This window comes from Cyprinodon tularosa, unplaced genomic scaffold, assembly GCF_016077235.1.
Source record: "Cyprinodon tularosa strain WSP-4 unplaced genomic scaffold, ASM1607723v1 ctg301, whole genome shotgun sequence".
In the NCBI taxonomy this organism is placed as follows: Eukaryota; Metazoa; Chordata; class Actinopteri; order Cyprinodontiformes; family Cyprinodontidae; genus Cyprinodon; species Cyprinodon tularosa.
In genome coordinates, this window is record NW_024039010.1 from 370,227 (window position 1) to 392,255 (window position 22,029).

The window sequence follows — 22,029 nt, forward strand, 5'->3', positions numbered from 1 at the left end:
GATTGGCTGCTTAGAAATTAAGTGTTAACGAGCAGTTGGACAGGTGTACCTAATAAAGTGGCCGGTGAGTGTATATACATACATATATATATATATATATACATACATATATATATATATATATATATATATACACTATATTGCCAAAAGTATTTGCTCACCCATCCAAATTATTGGAATCAGGTGTTCCAATCACTTCCATGGCCACAGGTGTATAAATTCAAGCACCTAGGCATGCAGACTGTTTTTACAAACATTTGTGAAAGAATGGGTCGCTCTCAGGAGCTCAGTGAATTCCAGCGTGGAACTGTGATAGGATGCCACCTGTGCAACAAATCCAGTCGTGAAATTTCCTCGCTCCTAAATATTCCACAGTCAACTGTCAGCTGTATTATAAGAAAATGGAAGTGTTTGGGAACGACAGCAACTCAGCCACGAAGTGGTAGGCCACGTAAACTGACGGAGCGGGGTCAGCGGATGCTGACGCGCATAGTGCGAAGAGGTCGCCAACTTTCTGCAGAGTCAATCACTACAGACCTCCAAACTTCATGTGGCCTTCAGATTAGCTCAAGAACAGTGCGCAGAGAGCTTCATGGAATGGGTTTCCATGGTCGAGCAGCTGCATCCAAGCCATACATCACCAAGTGCAATGCAAAGCGTCGGATGCGGTGGTGTAAAGCACGCCGCCACTGGACTCTAGAGCAGTGGAGACGCGTTCTCTGGAGTGACGAATCGCGCTTCTCCATCTGGCAATCTGATGGACGGGTCTGGGTTTGGCGTTTGTCAGGAGAACGGTACTTGTCTGACTGCATTGTGCCAAGTGTAAAGTTTGGTGGAGGGGGGATTATGGTGTGGGGTTGTTTTTCAGGAGCTGGGCTTGGCCCCTTAGTTCCAGTGAAAGGAACTCTGAATGCTTCAGCATACCAAGACATTTTGGACAATTCCATGCTCCCAACTTTGTGGGAACAGTTTGGAGCTGGCCCCTTCCTCTTCCAACATGACTGTGCACCAGTGCACAAAGCAAGGTCCATAAAGACATGGATGACAGAGTCTGGTGTGGATGAACTTGACTGGCCTGCACAGAGTCCTGACCTCAACCCGATAGAACACCTTTGGGATGAATTAGAGCGGAGACTGAGAGCCAGGCCTTCTCGTCCAACATCAGTGTGCGACCTCACAAATGCGCTTCTGGAAGAATGGTCAAAAATTCCCATAAACACACTCCTAAACCTTGTGGACAGCCTTCCCAGAAGAGTTGAAGCTGTTCTAGCTGCAAAGGGTGGACCGACGTCATATTGAACCCTATGGATTAGGAACGGGATGTCACTTAAGCTCATATGTGAGTCAAGGCAGGTGAGCAAATACTTTTGGCAATATAGTGTATATATACATACATACATATATATATATATATATATATACATACATACATATATATATATATATATACATACATATATATATAAATTTAAACAGCCACTATTGCTTAAATTAGCATTTTCCCATTCCCTATTTATTCTTTTTTGATATAATATATCTGACAAAATTGCTTTTATAAAGGTTCTTCCTTTTTAAAATAAAGCATTTTAAAAAAAATATTTAAAGACTTTTAATGATTTTTAATGACCTGCGGAAACCCTGTTATATGATCATAAAAATTAAATAGTAAAATCATTTTTACTTTTTATCCCGTAGGCTTATATAGTTGAGCGGATAAAATCTAATCTTATTTACAAGTCGGTCTTTAACAGAGTTGATCTATCTTGGTATGGATTCGGTTTACTAAAAGTATTTGCAGGTTTCAAGCAAAGAAAGAATAGGAGACACTAGAGTTCCTACAATGAACCAGAAAGTATCTTTGTCATCCTGATAAAATCTTTGGAATTTCATTTTACTGCCTCTTTGAACATATAACATGGCAGTAATTTTAATAATTTAAATAAAGTATCATCCTGGCGCCGGGGAGGGTTCTACGCCCAATCTTAAATGACTCAGATAAGTATAATTGTCAGAAAAATAATTTCTAGTTCCCGATGAAGTCTTATGATAACCGATATGTCATTTCTTTTGAAGCAGTAAGGGTCAGATTTCCTTTTCTAACATATTTCTCTTAAATACTGTCTGAAAAATGTGAACACAGACACTGTAAGCCGCTGTTGATGGATGTTAAACAGTCAACAAAAGAAAAGGAAGCTGGATTCTTACAGGAGGGGAAAAGCCAGAGAAGTGGCTGAAAGAGGCTTGCTTGCTGACGGGTCGAACCAACACAGTACGTCTGTTCAGCTTGTCAGTGCAAGAGAGGACCACTCCTCCGCAGCCGCCCGGGGTCCGAACACCCTCCTCCATACTGGAGGTGAGGAGAGGGAGGACAATGACACGGAAAAAAGATGCAGAAACAGAAAAAAAGTGGGACATGGAGTAAAGACGGAGGAACAAAATGAACAGAAAAGCCAGACACGTACATCACTGTTTCAAATTTTCTTAAAAAATCAGAAAAGAGGTCATTGATTAAAACCCAGAGTTAGATTCTATGTTGATTCAGCAGAAATATTTAGGAATGGTCTTATAATACAGCTCCTCAGAGACTGGACTAACTGAGGACTCTAAACATGAGCCATCATTTGAACACAACAATTAAGATCCCATCCATAGTAATTACCGCGGTGCTGGTTTTTAATGCTCCTTTCTGGTTGCTAGTATAAGACCATCACAACAATAAACTTTCAACAGGAAAAAAAGGAATGAAAGTCCATCTACCAGAAGTCTTTAAAACAGATGCAGAAGATTAGCTTTGACCAGATCTTATCGGCTTGAGAATTCAATCAGTTACTGGAGAGACAGGTGAACGTTTTCCCAAAAAAAAATCAAATTATATCCAAACCAGCCAATCATTTCAATCATATTGTGTCACTTTAAAGGGGTCATAGAATGATTCTATAGGGTATTCTGGTGCTGGTTCTTAAGGTTTCTGAATAGGGTGTGTAACATTGGTTGGGCTGAAAATGGCATATTTGCTGTTCAACGAGCTCTAATGCAGCCTGGATAAAAGCCCCAGAATGGAACGACAGGTTTTCTTCCTTTTCTGGTATGAACATGAATATTTAGATGAGCTGTGCTCTGATTGGTTGGTTTACAACGAGCGAAGCTGCTGAGCAAAGACGCATCATAGCAACAAGCACTCACTCACTGAAACATCAAATTGTTGATATGGTAGGGTGACCAGACGTCCTCTTTTTCCTGGACATGTACTACTACTACTATTTTTCATACCTAAAAAAAAAAGGTTTGGGGGAATTTCAAAATTGTCTGGGATTTTGGTCGACTACAGTGCAGCACATAGTCGAAACACCGGGCACTAGAACTGAGCCGTCAGCTCCGGGGCTGATCCGGGAACCCTGGCAGACGGGGGAAGGGAGCCACCACGGGACGGAGCAACCGTACCCGACCCGGTGACGGTGGCCTGGACAACGGCGGCTCCATGCTTCCCCCCACCTGCCTTACCGGACCCCAGCCCCGCTCCTCCGGCTGAGGACGGGCAGCTCATGGCTCTCTGCTGAGGTCCGGTCCCAGTCAGGGGCCAAGCAGTCGACACTTCATAACCCCATCCAGCATTCCCCCAGGGTGTGACAAAAGTACAGACCAGAACCAAATAAGGCAACATCCCGAAGTTTATGTCAACTGGGGGGTTCATCTGGGTTGCCCGTTTTATTGTGGAAGTTTAGAATTGTGAGATTTGCAGAGAAAGGAGGAGTTGATGGGGTTTGAACTTCTCTGTACGTCCATTTCACCCACTGAAGTATCGTTATTCATCTAGGACATTGGAATCTCAGTTTTGCATTCTATGACCCCTTTAATTTCTGTCCACACTTTTTAATACAGCAATTTTTCCTGTCTGTCCAGCATCAGAAAAGATGGAGAAAAAAAATCTTAAATAAAGCAGCAGAGCAGCAAGAGACGGTTTATGAAGAACTAAGGCTTCAATGGCTGCTCTCACAAAGGAGCCTCACCACAGCTGTGTCCTTGCAATGTAGAATGATTCCTTCATATTGTCCAGATTGAAAGTCACGCCCTGGACTAGAGACATATGCAAGAACAACCTTTAAAAAGATTGTTTAGTCACAGAGTGTGGCTGCTCCTGGGGAAGGTAAAGGTCATGTTAAAGAAAAGAACACTTACTGTATTTAGGGAAACACAAACTGATGCGAAAGCTTATAAAAATGAATAGAAATTGGGCCTAAATATGTAAAACCAAGTTTAAAGACAAATTAGGTACATATCATATAGTGCAACTAATCTGAAATAAAAGGACCCAGTCATGTCCTATGTCTTTAGAAAAAAACAAAACCCCCCCCAAATGTTCATGTTAAAGGTATTGCTGAGGATTTTCACACATTTTTAAAAGACCTGCCCTCACCACTTTTAAAAACAAATGCATGTGCAAGTTACTGTTCTCATAGCTCATACAAGCTTACTGTGACTAAACCTGCGCTCTGACCCCTAAATCCATTAATATCTAGATAGAGAGTGGAAAATATAGTAGACTTTACAGCGAAATCAACACCCCGTTGGTCACGTAACTCCTCCTCCACTGCGCGTTGCATCTTTGTTATCAGTCACCATAGGCTGTCCGGTAGCAACAGCCTATGGCGACAGAGGGCCGCTGTGACAGCAAATACCATAATGCTTTGCGATGAGAGAAAGCATTCTGGGATATATCTGCCTTTTCTGATGGCTTTCTTTTTTTCCTCATACACTTCGTCGACACTTTTTCTCTGAGGACTCTTTGCCATTTTCAAAAAAACGCGGTGAGAAAGGTGAGCTTCAATGACTGTGTGAAACAGTAGCTCACTACAGATATACGCCTGAAGGTGCACATGAGCAGAAAAAGATGGCTAACCTTACGTAAACATATCACCAGAATGATTGACAGTTAGGGAGACCACCTGATGATCCACCCGGAAATATAAGATTGTCCTCTATACCTTTAAGATAAAGCCATGTTCATCCTGAAGCTGTTTACTTTGTCTTTTTTTAGCCTAAAACGAATTTTTGCACCAGCAGGAAGACACACTGTTGTAAGCCATTGCTGTCTGCTAGCAGTACTTAACCATGCATCCATCGACTTAGCAATCTCTGTTACTTTATGCTGCGATGAGACCGAATTTTCCTTGTCAAAAAGGTGTCCAATGCCTTTTTTAGCACTTTGAATCAAGGCAAACGCTTAAAGAGTCAAAAATGCAGTAGTTATGTGTCCACAAAGTATATTGTCTAACCCGCTGGGAGGGCACTTCCTGTTCTATGCTTAGCTAGTTCTTGTGTACAATAACAGATGCAATTAAAAGAGTAGCTTTGTATGCTGTGATGTGCAGGAAAGATGTTTAAGAGGTGTTTAAGTACACCTCGAAACATCATGTGTAAAGACAGTTAATCTAGATAAGGAAACCAATTTTAAAAACTATTCTAGCCTCCTTGAAACTGGCCAGGCACTCTGGAACTTCCCGCTACCATTTATAATGGCTGAAAGGGAAGATACAGCTCTGCCAGTGTCATCAAGTCAGTGCTTTTGTTCCTATATTTACCGAATTTTTATACCTCTGTACCGCCTTTATTTTTAAAAAGCGCCAAATCTAGAGACTATTTTATGTTAATTACTGTCTATTACTGATGTAGCTGACTCACTAAATAAAATAACTGCCTTTTCAATCAATAGCGTCATTCTCCTTGTTTCTCTGCACTGCTTTATTCTTTTTCGTGTGTTTTGGCAGTTGGCAGACAACTAATAGTGCATTACTGCCACCAACTGGTATGGAGTATGAAACTAAAGTGCTGAATTTTATTGACTTACTTCTATAAAAGCTGTTACTCTTTAAAAACCCCAGTGATTTTCCTTTCTGGCTATCCTAATATCTTTCTGCACTGTTTTGACCGACAGCCAAAGGAAAATAAATAGGTAATCGGAGGGATTCGGAGTCTCCTTTGCAGTTGGATGAAATGGAATATGCAAAGTAGGCGATGACGTAATTAAGTGGCTTTAGCAAAGCCAACTCTTCTTGCTGAGCAGTTGGCAACGCTGAACTCTGCAGGAGGAGAGGCCGTGGCTTGGACGCAGCGACTGTCTCCCTGTTCTAAAGTTGGAAACGCAACAAGCCAGATCCTCCAAAATCGCAGCAGGAGTCAAAGGTCCCTAAAGCCCCGTTAGCTCTCGTCTTAGTGAACTTCAAAATTCACATTATATTCCAAGGGCTAGTCAGGTCTTATCTCCTTTGGCATCTAATCATCTTATGCTATTAATCTCACTTATTTTTTTTTTCTTTGTATGCAACCAAAAGAATTTACCAGCGTAGAGATTTGTATAATCATAGCGCGTGATTAGGCCCCTTTGAGAAAATGTATCCCACTATTATGCCGATTATGTGAGATCTATCAGATGCTCTATTTGAACTTAAACCTTTAAGTTAGGGAAATAGGGACAATATAAAAGAGCTTCAGGTGGTCAAAGCTTTGCATTTGAATAAACAGAAGCTCAACTACTCACAAATTAATACAGGGAATCTTTCCCAGAATTTGTTCCCTTTAACTTTACTGTTCGGTTTTACCAAAACAACTCTCATCTCATCAAATGAACTTGTATATAAGATGATTGCCTTCCTTTTCTGTAGCAAAAATAAGAGCATATAAAGGTTTTTTCCCATAAGGACCGTGGTTTGGCTTATTTGTGTTTTCATGCTGAAATACTTTAACTTGTCAAAACCAGGATGTCACTTGAATATTAAGTCACGCTAAGATGGACAGGTTTGTTAAAACCCTCACACATTAAACCCAAAGTTGTTTCCTTTCTAACAGTCATTTTACAGTTGCAGCTTCTCGGTAGCACAGCTGGAAAACATCAACCTCTACTTGTGTGAGCTGCACGGAGCCAATAAGGGTAAAGTGTCACCTCTCCTCTTTGGAGGCATGAAAGAGTAAGACTATAGTTTAATGATCATCACAGAGTTGAAAGAAAAGGTTAAAATAGGTAAAACAGGATCATCTTTTGAACTTTCCAGAAGACGGGAAACATCCCTAAAACAGTTAGCAGTGAATCACTGCTTTACCTTTCCACCCTCATGTCCTCCACACCCTCTAAGGTTTCTGCGTCCATCCATTTTAGAGTCCTTGTGACCTTCTGTAATTTCTCCTCCCTACTCCACCCTCTCTGTCCTCATCCTATTCTGATACTATCGCTGATTCAGTTATGCATTTGGCCTCCCACATTTGCTTGTCCATTTTAATGGTCTATTTATTTTAGAGCATGACAAAGCTAAGCCAAGGCAAGACATTTTTTATCTGCCAAACTCGATCCAATCTGACCCTTTGTGCACAAATAACCTGGGCTGGGCGATAGAATACTGAGCAATTATCTATTCAGGATGATTAATACAGACTGTGAGCAATATTGTATAAGTGAATGAGAGAGATTAGAGTGGGCCAGGAGCCCAGAGATTCTCCACTGTGGCTTGAACAACCATGACTGTAACCTGGCATGGATAATGAATTGCTTCTGCTTGCCAGATCTGTGGTTGGTAAAAGTGTGTTGAGACACATTGTTAAATGTGCATTCACTGAAATAACCTAGAAATGAGAAAATTGACTAATTATCTACTTGAGGAGGCATAGAGGTCTAGTAAAGAGATTAGGCCTGGCACCGTCTCAAAAGCAATTGAACACACACCTGTGGAGAACAGAGCTAATCATAATAACCATCCACAGCATCGACACACTCTGGAACCGTCTAACCGCTGACGTTGTTCTGGCTAAGCTTGGTGACTCTGTGCGAAACATATGTGGTCCAACAGGATTACAAGTGGAGCAGCAGGCAACGCAGGGAGGTCTGTGGGATGCCAGTTAGTCAGCGGGGTTCAAAGCCAAGCAAATGGCTTCAAGTCCTCTTTGACCTTTGCTGATGTTCATAAGATCCAACTCAACGCATTTAAAAACCTGGCAAATCAGAATCAATAATGATTATCATGTTTGCTGTGTGTGTGTGTGGGGGGGGTCTGTTGTTTATGATGGGGTTAAATACAGACAGGGCCTCTGGTGGTCCAACTCACTCTCATCATGTCGCTACTTCGAAACTAAAGCTCAGATTCATGAATGTGTTGACTTAAAAAATGCAGCCACACATTCTGTTGGATGCAGTTTCCTGCTTTTTGATTACTAAGATTATTTCTTTATTATCTTCTCAGAGCCGGTGTTCTGTCAGATAAGCATACCTCGTGAGACCAGACTCATACTCAGTACGCATGCACAAGACGTCAGATTTGCATTTATCCCTTTAGTTTTGTTTAAAAAAAAAATAAAAAAAACATTTTAAGGTGAGATCACTATACGCTTCAAAACACAAAAAAAAACCCAAACAATTAAATTGTTTTTTTGCACATGACTAAAGGGATACACGCCCATTGAGATAACTTAAACAGGGTTCATACAGGAATGAGTAACTCTAGTTTAATGCTTCTTTAATGCTCTCAGAAAAATGTTTAATGCCATGTATAAATAATAATAATCTATAAATAACATGGCAAAATCCTTCGTCATCTTTACCATCGAAAGGCTGCAGCCATGTCCTGAATTCCTCGTTTTCCAGCCACTTTTGTTCAAATTTGCATATTCCCCATTCTTTAGCTTTTTCTCCGCCTCGAGCTTATTTTCCAAACATACGGCTTTACGATCAACTGGAAGCAGTTCTGCGTAAACACGAGGAACCATTTATATCTGATATATCTGACGAAATTGTAAAATAAAGGATTTTAAATGCCACTATAATCACATTTAATTAGCTTAAATGCCAATTAAGGCCTAATAAAAAAAATATTAATTTAATTACTTTTTTGTCACTTAAGTTTTAATATTTTTTAATCATACAACGAACATACAAATAACAAGGAACAAAGTACACAAACATGAACATGTCTGGGTAGCACCTTCTTTTCAGTTTTTCTGTTTATTCAATGTCCATTTTCACCATTTTTTTTTATCTGTGGTTCTTGTAGTCTCAGTCTGTGTGTTAGTCTTTCCATGAGAAATATGTCTTCAATCGTCGTGATCCATTAGTCCTTTGATGGCAGGTTTGACTTCCCCCATTTCCTTGTTATACATTTCTTTGCAGCTATCAACATCACTTTTACCAAATAGTTATCCTTTTCATGGATAGCATCATCACCAAAATCGCACAAGTAGAGAATTTCAGGTTTCATTGGAATTACATACCCTAATACTTCACATAATACGCTGCAAACCATTTCCCAAAACTCCAAAAGTTTTGAACACTTGCAAAAAACATGGGAATGGTTGACATCTATCTCCCCGCACTCTCTCCAACATTCTTGATGCCTATGCATTTGTTTACTTTTGGATTTGGGCGTCATAAAAAATCTTATTAGATTTTTCCAGGCAAATTCCCTCCATGTCCGAGAGCCAGTAGTTGTATGGTGTAGTTTCCACATGTTGAGCCAATCAATATCTTCAATTTCTAAGTCAAATTCTCTTTCCCATTTTCCCTTTACATAGTTGTATGTTTATCAAGGCTTATTAGGGCTTTATTACTGCCTTTGTATGCTTTAATTATAATTTGGACCACTTCGCTCGCTTCCACGGAGGGCCTCGTCTGTATTTCCTTTTTGTAATAGTCTCTCATTTGGAGATATCTGAAAAAGTCATGCTTATTAATTTAATTACTTTAATGATTTTTAAAGACCTGCAGAAACCCTTTTAAAGTTGATTTTTTATACAAAACTAAAGCGAAAAACTAAAGGGATAAACGGGTATTGACTTTGGGTATATGACAGAACACCGGACTGCTCTTGGGAACTTTGAGATCTTGCATTCGAGGGCAGCGGAGTAATGAAGGTACAGAAGATATGCTCATAGTTAGCCAATTTCACAGCCAACATTTGGACTCAGAAAAGAGGGGAATACAGGTGTGTTTATGGAGGCGGAGCTACGCACTTTTAAGTTTGGCATCAAGTAGAGAAAAATGACTTTATTCTGGCTGTTAAAACAAAATATATGCTTCAAAACGTGCCGATTGCAAAGCAATACAACTTGATCCAAAAAAGGAATAAAAAAAAAAGAATAAAATAAGGTTTTATGCAACCGACAGTGTTTTTACAAGCAGTGAGGGGATTCGTACCTGCATCGGTAGTGATCAATGTTGAAGCTGCCCACTTTACACTTGATCTTTGTGTAGACGTCTTGGATATCAACCGAGGCGCTAAGATCTTCTAGTTCACTGATCACACGGATTTCTGGAGAGAAACAAATAGTAAAAAATAAAGGTTTTAACTTTATTAACAAGAGAGAGTAAGCAGAATTTAAAAAAAAGCTGTTGTATTGTGTATTATTGGTGTTATTCTACAAATTCAACCGTCATACCAGTAGAGAGCAGGATCTATAGCAGTGGCCAGTCTGCTTAGATGAAGCTTATAGCCCCTGGAGGTGGCTTAGTACAACATCAGACTGGGTCAATCGGATATTTCTTATAATAAGGGGCAGAAATGCACATCCCAGGACAAAACGAAAGAAAAGGGAGTGAAATGAGTTAGGAAAGATCCCACAAATATGGAAAAGAAGGTAACAGAGGACCCATGATGGGTGTTTCTGAGTCGAACGGGGCCTAAGAGGATTGGCCTCCATGTGATTAGAAACAGCATTTACAGGTTGCTCCAGTCTGAGCTGACAGAACTGACAAAGATCCTGGATAGGTGACCACAGGTTTTTTAGTAAAACTGAGCCAAGGTCCGTTTGCTCCAACTTAAAGCCTGTTTGCTGCTACCATGAGTCCGGAGAATTTTCACATGCCCACATCAGCGTCTGGCTGATTAGAGTTGAATGCAATCCGTCTGGCTGTCTGTCTGTCCACCCACAGCAGGCAGCATGAGTAACATGAGCGACCGTTTTACTTTGTGCTGAACACAGCCTCTAGGCTTAGCACTCCAGTCTAATTGTTTCCACTGAGAAAAGTCCCACAGTAACAAACCAGCTGGGGAAAAATGGGCATCATGCATGTGAAACTAAAGATCTTACACTGTTGCTTAGTGGCGGCTCTGAAAAATATCCCCCAGCAGCTTATTATTAATGAAAAACAAAGCTTTTCTCAAAGTTAGTGTGGATACTGAATGGAAAGCTTCTCTCAAGTTGTTTCCCTCAGAATCCCAGAGTCATGACACAGGAACATCAATGACAAATGTGTTTTCTTAACCCATCCAGAGTTCTAGGATCTCCTTCCCTCACATTAAATGCTTCAGCAGTCTGGGTCTAATCCCATCCTTTACAAACGGCAAGCCAACATATAATGTATTACGCTACGGAGAGACAGAGAGCGTGTGACAGTGCTTTGGCTTTGTTGAACTGATACAACAGAAAAAACAATATTTAGAGGCATTAGCATAGCCTTAGCTATGTAACACAACATAAAAACTGGTGCACATTAAGAAATAATATGAATATCTGCAAATTAAAGAACACCAGAACAACTGGTAACTTTATTCAAAAATATACTAAACCACCAGTATGCTGGTGAAGATTCTCAGTCATCCAGATCATAGTCATTCCAAAAAAGCTGTAGGGAAATGATGTTTAAAAGTTAAATCAATCTGGCTTAAACATGTATATAAATGTACTCTTTATCAGACGATATTGTCCCAAAAGTTAGGAAATTTCTATAAAAAAAAAAAATTCTGTCTTAAAATCTGTGGGGGTTTTCTTCGTTATCTTATGCAGGCCAGTTAGTTATACATCAGCCTGAACACCTAAATTCGGCCAATCATATATCAACGGTCATCTGGCAATTAAATTTTTTCAGTGTTAGCATCTTGCTTTATATGTTGCAGCTTATATATGCAACGGTTGAAATAGGAATAATTTACTTTCCCATTGAGTTCCGTCCCAGTGTTCACAGGGATGGACGTCTGTGTCTTCGGCAGGCGTAGAGCTAACAGAACTGGCAGCGTTGCGAGGCAAGGACTCAAACATGTATGGCTGTTAGCCTTCTACACCAAACCAAGCTTCTGCCGCCCTGGAGTCCTCTTCCACAACATCTTCGTCCCCGCTTTCCTCCTCTAAATAAAAAATGTATGACGGAGGAGACTCATCCATGACCTCCGACACTAAACTCTCCTCCTCTTGCATGTTTCCTCTGTCCATAGCGTTCCTTGACAGTGTCGTTTCTAAGTCACCAATTTAGTGCTACTTGGTCCCAATGGAATTTCCCATTGGGAACCTACTAGCGCTAAGTTGCTAACTGGTTAGCATGATGCTTCTGAGACAACGGCTACAACCAAACTTGCTTGCAAACCTTCCGGCACAACAATCCTGCCCTCTTGATAAACGACCAATTACATTTACTTATTCACTCGTGTAAAGTCGGTCATCCCTCTGGAGAATTCAGAAATGAAACAGTGAATTGAGAATTTAAAATTGAAACTGGTTTTGTTTGAAGTAATTTCTTGGTTTAAAAATATAATTGTGATTGCATTTAAATAGTTAAAATAGCTATTTTTGCTGGGGCCCATACGAAGATCTACTCTGGTAAACAAGTTCTGCAACTTAGGCTTTTGGACTTTGGTACTTAGACCTCCCGCCCAGGGTGGGCGCTTGTGCTCTTGTTTTATTTGGAGATGGTGAAACCACATTTACAATGCTGAAAGTATAAAATGTAATGCTTAGACGTTAAATACATGGTATTATTTTGCATTATTAACTGCTTTGTTTAAAAAATCATATAAAAATTGAAGTTCTAAAAAAAGAAGAAGGTAGTTTTAGAAGGATTCTGCTGCACTGGCCTCAAAGCTTCAAAACAAACCCCAGAAAACTGATTTAAGTATGTGGGAACAGATCTTTTGTTGCATGTAAGTTAACAGAAAGCCTGCTAACTATATGATCCAGATGCTGATGCTGCATCTGTTCTTTTAGTTTACATAACACAAAGGAATACAGATATCCCTACTGCTGGACCTGAATGTCTAAATGGTTTCACCTGACTTACAAGTTTGCTGAGGAATATAATTTTGTCTTATTTACTTCCGTATCCAAATAGGGTTGTTTTCTCCTGCAAAGAATGGAGTGGATGTAGTACTTTGCTTTCTAAAGATACAGCAATTTTCTAAGTTAATACCCCAAATAGGATGTTATACTTAAGATTAAATGTATAATTTTTGAAGATGGAGGTGAGTTAACCATCTTTTCTGCTCCAATGAAACATTCCACAATAAAAACCTTAAGTTTGATGTTTGTTTTCTCAGATGATTAACATTAAAGCCAGCGATTAATGGTTGATGGCATTGTTCATCACATTGTAAATGTTAGGATGACTAGAAGTGGTTTGCTTCCATGGTCGTGATGCTCATTTAAAGTCAGTGTAACTGCCTCAGTACAGCATCATGTTCTCAACTGTAAGCATATCAGTTCGTGTGACCTTAGGATGACCTTCAGGATCCTCTTGGAGTAATGTAGGATAAATCCACTGAATTTCGTTTCCAAGCTTGAAGACGTTTTGCTTCCCATCCAGGTAGCTTTTTCAATTCAAATGTTGGAAATAATGGTGAGTTTGACTCTTTATACACTAGCCCAACAAAGCCTCGTTTTGGCTTAGAAAACATACAAACTGAAACGGACGAGCTTGTCCACTCCTTTGGAATCGGGGTCGTTTGGCTCCTTTGTTAACCTGAATTTTTACATTTTGCATTGAAAAAGCTTCTTGGATGGGAAGGAAAACGTCTTCGAACTTGGAAACAAAATCCAGTGGATTGTTTTAAACTTTTCTGGAATGACTACTACCTGGATGACTGAGAACTTCACCAGCATTAACCATATATATCAAGAGAACTTTTTGAAATTGATGAATATAAATAACTATACAACACTTTTTTATACAGAATTAGTCAAATTATTCCTTTTTCTATGATATTGTAATTTAGAAATTGACAGTAGTTCTAGTTAACTATTTTACCTTCAATTCCCTTGTATAAAGAAGATCAATCTTTATTTTAGAAGTGATTTATAGAACGGCAGAAACTGGGTGAGATACCTGATTTTCTTGCAGCTGGGTCGGTAGCAAATAGTTGGACAGTGACCTTAGGTAACATCCACTGCATCCAAAGGCTGACCTTCCCACTGGTTCCCTCGATGCTGCTGGTTTGTTGCTCCAGAGTCACCGTGTCTGCAAACGGACCATCATCTCCAGCCGGCACTGAGTCGTCCTGTGGAGCCAAAACAGGAAACTGTTGGAAAACTGGTCATATAAACTAAAGGAAGAGCTCAACATTACAGAGATTTCATATCTTAAAAAAGATAAGAGTAAGAAACTGTAGTTGATCGGTTCAATGGATCAAACAGATGGACCAAAACACGTATTAATATTTAAAGTACAGGGGAATGAGCGGAAAAAGAAGATAAATGACGGTCCAGTGTTTGCGCTGCAGCTGAAAGCTGATGTGAGGGCGCAGGTCCAACCATGTGTTGGGTGCATGCAAGTGTTTGCAAGTGTTGTCACTGTGCATGTAGCCATAACAAAGCAACCACCGACAATCCAGCCTTTCTATGTGAAGATGACATCAATGTCTGGTAAACAGAGCAGTATACAGCATGGAGGTGGGGGGGGACCTTTGGTGTGAAGCTGTCATTGGTGTTAACCCCCAAGCTGAGCCACCATCACCCACACGGCCTTCTTTCAATGAAGTACGGCAGGACTCACACATCTATGCATCCTGGGAGAGAATAGAAGAGAAGACCGGAGGGCGGGGGTGGAGGTGTGTGTGTGGGGGGGGGGTGTAGTGGAAAAACAAGCAGGATGCGGTGGAGGATTCATCTTTAAGCTCTCAGCTCATCGCGGAGGGTTTGGCAAGACACTAACAGCACAGAGGACCGTTTTTTTTTCTTTTTTCTCTGGCTCTCTTTTTTCCTAAATCTGTTTTTCAAACATGTATCTATGTGGCTGACTGGCAAAGTGAAAAGCCTGTAAACAAACAGCGTGAGCGTCTGCAGTTTTGGCTCTGCAGAGCTGCACTTTTTTCCACTGTTTCTCCCCGTCACAGTGTGGTAATGGCAGATTGTGTCATGGTTATTGAGCCTGGCTGTGGCTGGTGAGGAGGTTATCAACCATCTCAATTAGAAAGCCCACAGCTGCTAAGGCTGATTACAGTGTCCTAAAGAGGATCCAGATGAGGAAACTATGCCCCCCCCATCCACAGCTCGGGTACTATGCTCATTTGCAAACTTGATTTAATCACAGACTTGAGTGTGGCTCAAAGCAGAAAAAAAGAGAGGATGACAAATAAAATGAAGAACTGAAGGATTATGCTGAATTAACAAATAGACTGGGGACCACAGGAATGTGACTGCCAGTAGCCGACATTAGTTGGATTATTGCTATAAAGCTTTACAACCTATAGAATATATCCATCTATCCATTTTCTGACACGCTTTATCCTGAACGGGGTCGCAAGGGGTACTGGTAGAATATATCCCTATGATAAAAATTTTATTTCATTTTTGTTGCAATCAAAAACCAAGTTTCGGAGATGGAAATTTGAATAACTTGTAATAGATTTACATTTTTGATTTTGTTTAAATTTTTGGTTTTCAATTTTTTCTTTTTTTTTTTTGGATAATTACCCAAAGATTAAGGCATATCATTTTAAAATAATGACCTGCATGTAATTATCACAAATGTATGTGACTATGTAACTATGTAATTACCATTAGGTTACCACATAACATTTTCTATTACTGGCCACCAAATACAATTATAAAACTGAACTCAAGTTACATATAAATAAGAGTTTAGTTAAGCAGATTGGCTTGCCGTCTTCTAGGTTTGGTTTTCTGTTATATACCAAGTAATAAACTGCATTTTAACAGATAACACATTCATTTATTGCTGCCTGTGGAATGAATATGAGTTTTGTCCACCTAAATTCCCATAAAGTTTTTCTTGTTACCTAGTAATATAGTGTAATTTGCTATTATTACCAGGTTATTGATTAGGGCTGGGTATTTTTGTCAAAGTCCTGAATCGATTCGATTTTGATCAATACAGTTCTAAATCGATTAATTTCGATTCGATCTGTTTTTAAAATATTGAAAGTGGTTCAACTGTGTGTCAGAATACTCCTGTATTTTATTTTTTCCTGTCATATTAAACACAAAGTGCAAACTTGTAAATCAGACAGTTTAAGCTTGAGAAGTGAGCAAAACTGTCTCATAAGTGCAAACTTGTTTGTGAAAAGTGAAAAAGTGAAGCTTTACTCGAGCAAGCAGACGTGACACAGCAGACATGCATGAGCTGCATTATCTTCCTGCACAAACCATATGTGCAACGTTGTCTGTATCAACTACAGGGTGATTGCTGGTCAGCCCCCATTTGTTAATGTCTTCAGTCAACCTATTGGCTTTATTTGCTGCTGTCTGGCTTGAAGTCATCTTGAGTGCATCTTTCCTGCTCATTTGAATGTGAACGTCACGCGCGTCACTATAAAATGACTCGATCTCATTCCCTAGACATCGATTCTGCAAAAATGTAAAGGAATCGATTCAAAATCGATTAAATCGATTTTTTTTACCCAGCGCTATTATTGATGTTCTGTAAAAGAGCGTTACCGAATGTTGTTACTAACGAACATGCAGCCCTTTAGAAACCCATCCTTGCTCCTGAATCCAGATGAAAACCCGCCCCCACAAGTGAAAAGAATGCAATCTATGGAGCTCAATCTGAGAAACTGAAAATAAAAAAAAAGAAATAAAAGAAATGAAATATGAATAAAAATATCAAGATAATAAATGAAAATATAAAATTTCATAACAGTTAAAAAAAATGGAAAAAATATTAGAAAATAGCAGTTTCTTTAAAAAACACATTTTAATGCCATCAACAACACTGCAAAATCCTTTGTCATTTTTTCCATCGACAGGCTCTAGCCATGTCCCAAATTCCTTGTTTTCCAGCCATTTTTATTGAAATTTGCATTTTCCCCATTCTCTAGACTTTTCTCCACCTAAAGCTTCTTTTTCGAAGCTTTCAGGGAGCAGTTCCGCACAAACGCACAAAGCCATTTATATCTGATATAATATATCTGACGTAATTGTTTTTATAAACTTTTTTTTTTTAATACAGCATTTTTAATGCCACGATAATCATAATCATAATTTCATTACTTAGAATGTTTTTTAATGACCCGGGAAAACCCTGATTTAAATAACATGTTGTTTGTTTGCAACAATAATGGAACAAATTTCACTATTTATCCCTTGAATTACTATAACAAAACGTGTACAAAAAAACAAAGAAAACTTCCCTCCAAGTTTTAATCCTGCACCATGCATGTTCATGCGTGTGTCTGCAGTGGTAGTGACGGGTAATGAGTAACATGATTCCAGTAGTAATGGAGTCAGTTGGTCTCCCAGTGAGATATTCCTGTGCTAGCTACCATTTCGAGACTAATTATTGCTGAAATGGAGTCAAAACAAAAAAGTGTTTGTGTGTGTCTGCCTGTAGGGGCGTGTGTGTGTGTGGTTGGGCCTGTTTGGTTTACAGTTTGGCCCGTCGTTGGGATTAGGCTCGGCACTGTCATGTGTGGAAACAGGAGCCAGTATTGGCGCTGTGGGAAGTTGCAGACCACAGTGTACCACCGCGTGATTACGCTCCAGCATCGGACACCCCGACTGCTCCAGCTTCCCCATCCAGAGCAGCTGCTCTCAATTTAAAACAAATTTTCATTCAAACAGGTCAGAGGAAGCGGAAATGATGGTTATTTGACAGACATCTTGATTTTTATTATACCTTAGTGTCAAAAATTCAAGAAAACTCAACCAGGGTAATAAAAAATTTTTGCAAATTTCATAAGCTTATTTAAAAATGTAAGATTAACAGTTTGAATTAGGTTCAGTTACAAAATGAAATGTATATGAGTGTTAAATATGATGGCTAAATTACATAAAACCTCTCCAGACTGATGGCAGTCAGGATGCGATAGATGTGGGATGTTCACAGGCTGCCCAACTGTGGCCCCAAACAATCGCACACATTCTCAGAAGGAGTTATTTTCCCACACCTCCACAAGCCAAGCTGTAAAGTATACAGTTTAATTCCTGGGCCTCTATGCTATAAACGGGCTGAGGATCCGGGTTTATTTTCTCTGCAGAGTTTGTCTTTCCTCATCAGAGAGACTCAAACATTGGAAGACAACAGCAGGCTGGGGAGGTGTCAAAGAGAGATGGAGGGAAACACTGAATGGGTAGAGAGAGGGAGGGACAGGAGGGAGGATGGAAAAAAAGGCACAAGAATGAAAAAAGAAAGCACAGGACAAAAGAAAAACCAACAAAATATCAGCTACATGGCTGGATAAAGCTTTAAAGGGACAGCAGGTAAGAAAAGATAAGTCGGTGGACGCTTTGCCAAAACAAAGCATGTCAAAGAACAAACTTTACCATTTTTTGAGGAAGTAGTCCAATTTTAATGCCACTAAAACAAAAATGACAAAAGTAACTTTCAAGATCCTTAAATCAGATATAAGAACAACCATAAATATACGTTAATATAATGTATAACACATTATTATATTAAGGTAGGCTCAGTAATGATCTTAACAGCACAGTAGTTGCAGTGTTTGGTTGTGTGAAGGCTAACAGGGACATTCCCAAACCACTGGGACTACAGAGAGGAAGAAGATTCACTCCTGGAAAGGAAAACAGTCGTCAAACGTCCCAGGAGTGCAAAGTCCTATAATATCAGCCAATAAATCCACAAAGAACCCTAAAAAAACCCAAAACAAAAAAAGATCTCTATTGTTACACCAGTTTGCCTGTAAATGCAAAAGTTGGGGCTTGGGGCCCGACTGAGGGATTGCCTTTGAGTCAATGAGTCGATGCAATCGACTGGTTTTCCTTAGATAGAAACTTTGAATACATTTCACTGTATGATCTGGTGAACTGTAAAGTGCCTTGAGATGACATGTGTTGTGAATTGCCGCTATATAAATAAACTGAATTGAATTGACTGAAGTCACAGAGGGAGTGAAAAAACTCCACAGTGGCAAGGCTTCAACATTTGCCCTGGGCTCCTTAGGTCTCTGGGTGTCATTGGGCTGTCGTGGCTGACATTCCGTCAGTGCGGAGGAAGGACGCCACCAAAGAATCTGCGGATTCATAAAGCCAGGGAAGAACACAGAGAATCTCAAGCGACATCTGAAGAGCCAACATGCTGCCATACTGAAGAAGAGAAGAAATGGGTGGGCTTGTAGTAATGGGAACAGGTGTGTGTGTGCGGCCACAGGCGCATGCATTTAAATGTATATATGTGTGTGCACGGGCACGCATGCATGAGGCTTTGTGTGTGCACCTTCCTGTGCCTGTATCTGTCTGTCTCTCTATCATAGAAGAAAGATGCTCTACTGATACACTGGATATTAATCGTTTAAATTTCTTCCTCCCAACTAGACAGTGACACCACAGCCAAATCAGAGGTTGGGGAAGGAAGGGAAGTCTGTGGCAGAGATGTTGGGAGCCCCCCCACTGTACAAACCTGACGCCAAAGAGCAGAAAGGCCTGGAGAACTCAATGGCAAATAGGATTGGGCTTTCTGGCCTGCCTGCAAGGAACATTGAGGATGAAGACTTTGTGGACATGATGAGACAAGCCAACAAAAGGTTCAATGTGTGCAGTGTGATATATGTTAAAAAAGAATCAGTGTGTGAAGTTCTATTCTGCACAGAGTTATATAAATAAAATGGAGAAAAAGAGAATCAGTGTGTGAAGTTCTATTCTGCACAGTGTTATATAAATAAAATAGAGAAAAAAAAGAAGCAGTGTGTGGAGGAGTTTTATTCTGTACAGTGTGATATATATGTAAAAAAAAAGCAGTGTTCGGAGAAGGTCTATTATTTACAGTGTTGGCTAAAATGACTAAAATTTGACTAAGACTAAAATTGATTTTTGTCATTTAGACTAAGACTAAAACTGAATCGGGAAGGCAATGACTAAATATGACTAAGACTAAAATTGATTTTTGTCATTTAGACTAAGACTAAAACTAAATCGGGAAGGCAATGACTAAATATGACTAAGACTAAAATTGATTTTTGTCATTTAGATTAAGACTAAAACCAAATCGGGAAGGCAATGACTAAATATGACTAAGACTAAAATTGATTTTTGTCATTTAGACTAAGACTAAAACTAAATCGGGAAGGCAATGACTAAATATGACTGAGAATAAAATAGATTTTTGTCATTTAGACTAAGACTAAAACTAAATCGGGAAGGCAATGCCTAATTATGACTAAGACTAAAATTGATTTTTATCATTTAGATTAAGACTAAAACTAAATCGGGAAGGCAATGCCTAATTATGACTAAGACTAAAATTGATTTTTATCATTTAGATTAAGACTAAAACTAAATCGGGAAGGCAATGCCTAATTATGACTAAGACTAAAATTGATTTTTGTCATTTAGATTAAGACTAAAACTAAATCGGGAAGGCAATGCCTAATTATGACTAAGGCTAAAATTGATTTTCGTCATTTAGACTAAGACTAAAACTAAATCGGGAAGGCAATGACTAATTATGACTTAGACTAAAATTGATTTTTATCATTTAGACTAAGACTAAAACTAAATCGGGAAGGCAATGACTAAATGTGACTAAGACTAAAATTGATTTTCGTCATTTAGACTAAGACTAAAACTAAATCGGGAAGGCAATGACTAAATGTGACTAAGACTAAAATTGAGTTTTGTCATTTAGACTAAGACTAAAACTAAATCGGGAAGGCAATGACTAAATATGACTAAGACTAAAACTAAATCGGGAAGGCAATGACTAAATATGACTAAGACTAAAATAGATTTTTGTCATTTAGATTAAGACTAAAACTAAATCGGGAAGGCAATGACTAAATATGACTAAGACTAAAATAGATTTTTGTCATTGTGACTGAGACTAAATAAAAAAAGGCTAATGAACATAACACTGCAAAAGTGGTAGGTCCACATCTGAAAGATGGATTTTAATTAACTTACCTCACTTATTTAGAACTACTCATAACTACAAATGTGATCCAAAAATATATATTTTTTTAAAGAATAACTCTGATAGGATCCAGTTGTTGAAATGTTAACGATATAAACAGTTCTCTTTGGGACATAAGAAAAACATCCTTCCATTGCAGCAGCAAATGGAAGGATGATTATACATCATGATTTGAAGAATCATACAAAAGTGATGTTGCATTATAGGCCCGCCTCCTGCGCTCTGATTGGCTTGGTCTGATTAAGACCAAAGAGCATTGGGCCTTAACAGACTGACCTGCAGCATTTGTACATCAGCTTTTCTAAAATGAGCAGAGCAGACATTTAGAGGTTGGAACCTCTGCATTAGATCCTCTGTCAATAGACTCACTCACTGCTTCTGTGTTTTGTTTAGGTTATAATCTTATCGTGGTGGTGGGGTGTGTGATGTTGATACGGTGTTATCTGGGTAGGTGTACGGAGGGAGATCAGGATGTAAATCAAAGTGCAGAAAAAGGTGATGGGGGTGTGAGGCTGCAGGAGAGAAACTGCTGAGACTTATCAAAACAGCTTCAACAGCCTTGCTCAATCACCAAGACTCCCAGAGGTCTAAACACTTCTACCAGTGTTTGTACTTATGTAAACAGTAACAAGTGGACTGTCAGGGGCCACTCTGGCATTGTAACTGGCTCCACTATTCTGCAGGCCTTCCAAGGCGGTTCTGAAGAGCTGCCCACTTCTGCAGGAGCGCAAATGATGCAAGAATACATGGATGTTGATGGTAAAGAATAAAATTGAAATCCAAACAGCCAATCAGGGGTAAGGGCCTTATCTAGTTCCAGTACTTTGCAAAAGTATTAATTTTCCTGGGATTTTTTCCCACATTTTCCAAATGTTAAAATTTGTCAAAACACATCGTGCTTTGGTTTAAGGAAATCTGAGAACAAATGAGAAACAGTCACATGGCTAATAATGTCCAAGCTCATT

The 22,029-nt window shown here is 39.3% G+C and overlaps 1 protein-coding gene across 5 annotated transcripts in view; it reads right to left on the bottom strand.

The window, feature by feature from the left end:
- Positions 1-22,029, bottom strand: part of LOC119787790 (vacuolar protein sorting-associated protein 13B-like) — a 474,173-nt gene that overhangs the window by 226,478 nt on the left and 225,666 nt on the right. For 4 of the 5 annotated variants that reach the window (XM_038291827.1, XM_038291826.1, XM_038291829.1 and 1 more), the window contains 3 exons: positions 14,066-14,237; positions 10,172-10,286; positions 2,206-2,347 (listed from right to left, as the gene is read on the bottom strand). In XM_038291827.1, the coding sequence (XP_038147755.1) occupies positions 2,206-2,347; positions 10,172-10,286; positions 14,066-14,237 (429 nt within the window). Of the gene's footprint in view, positions 1-2,205; positions 2,348-4,007; positions 4,075-10,171; positions 10,287-14,065; positions 14,238-22,029 lie in introns of all 5 variants that reach the window. The other variant, XM_038291828.1, reaches the window with a different exon arrangement.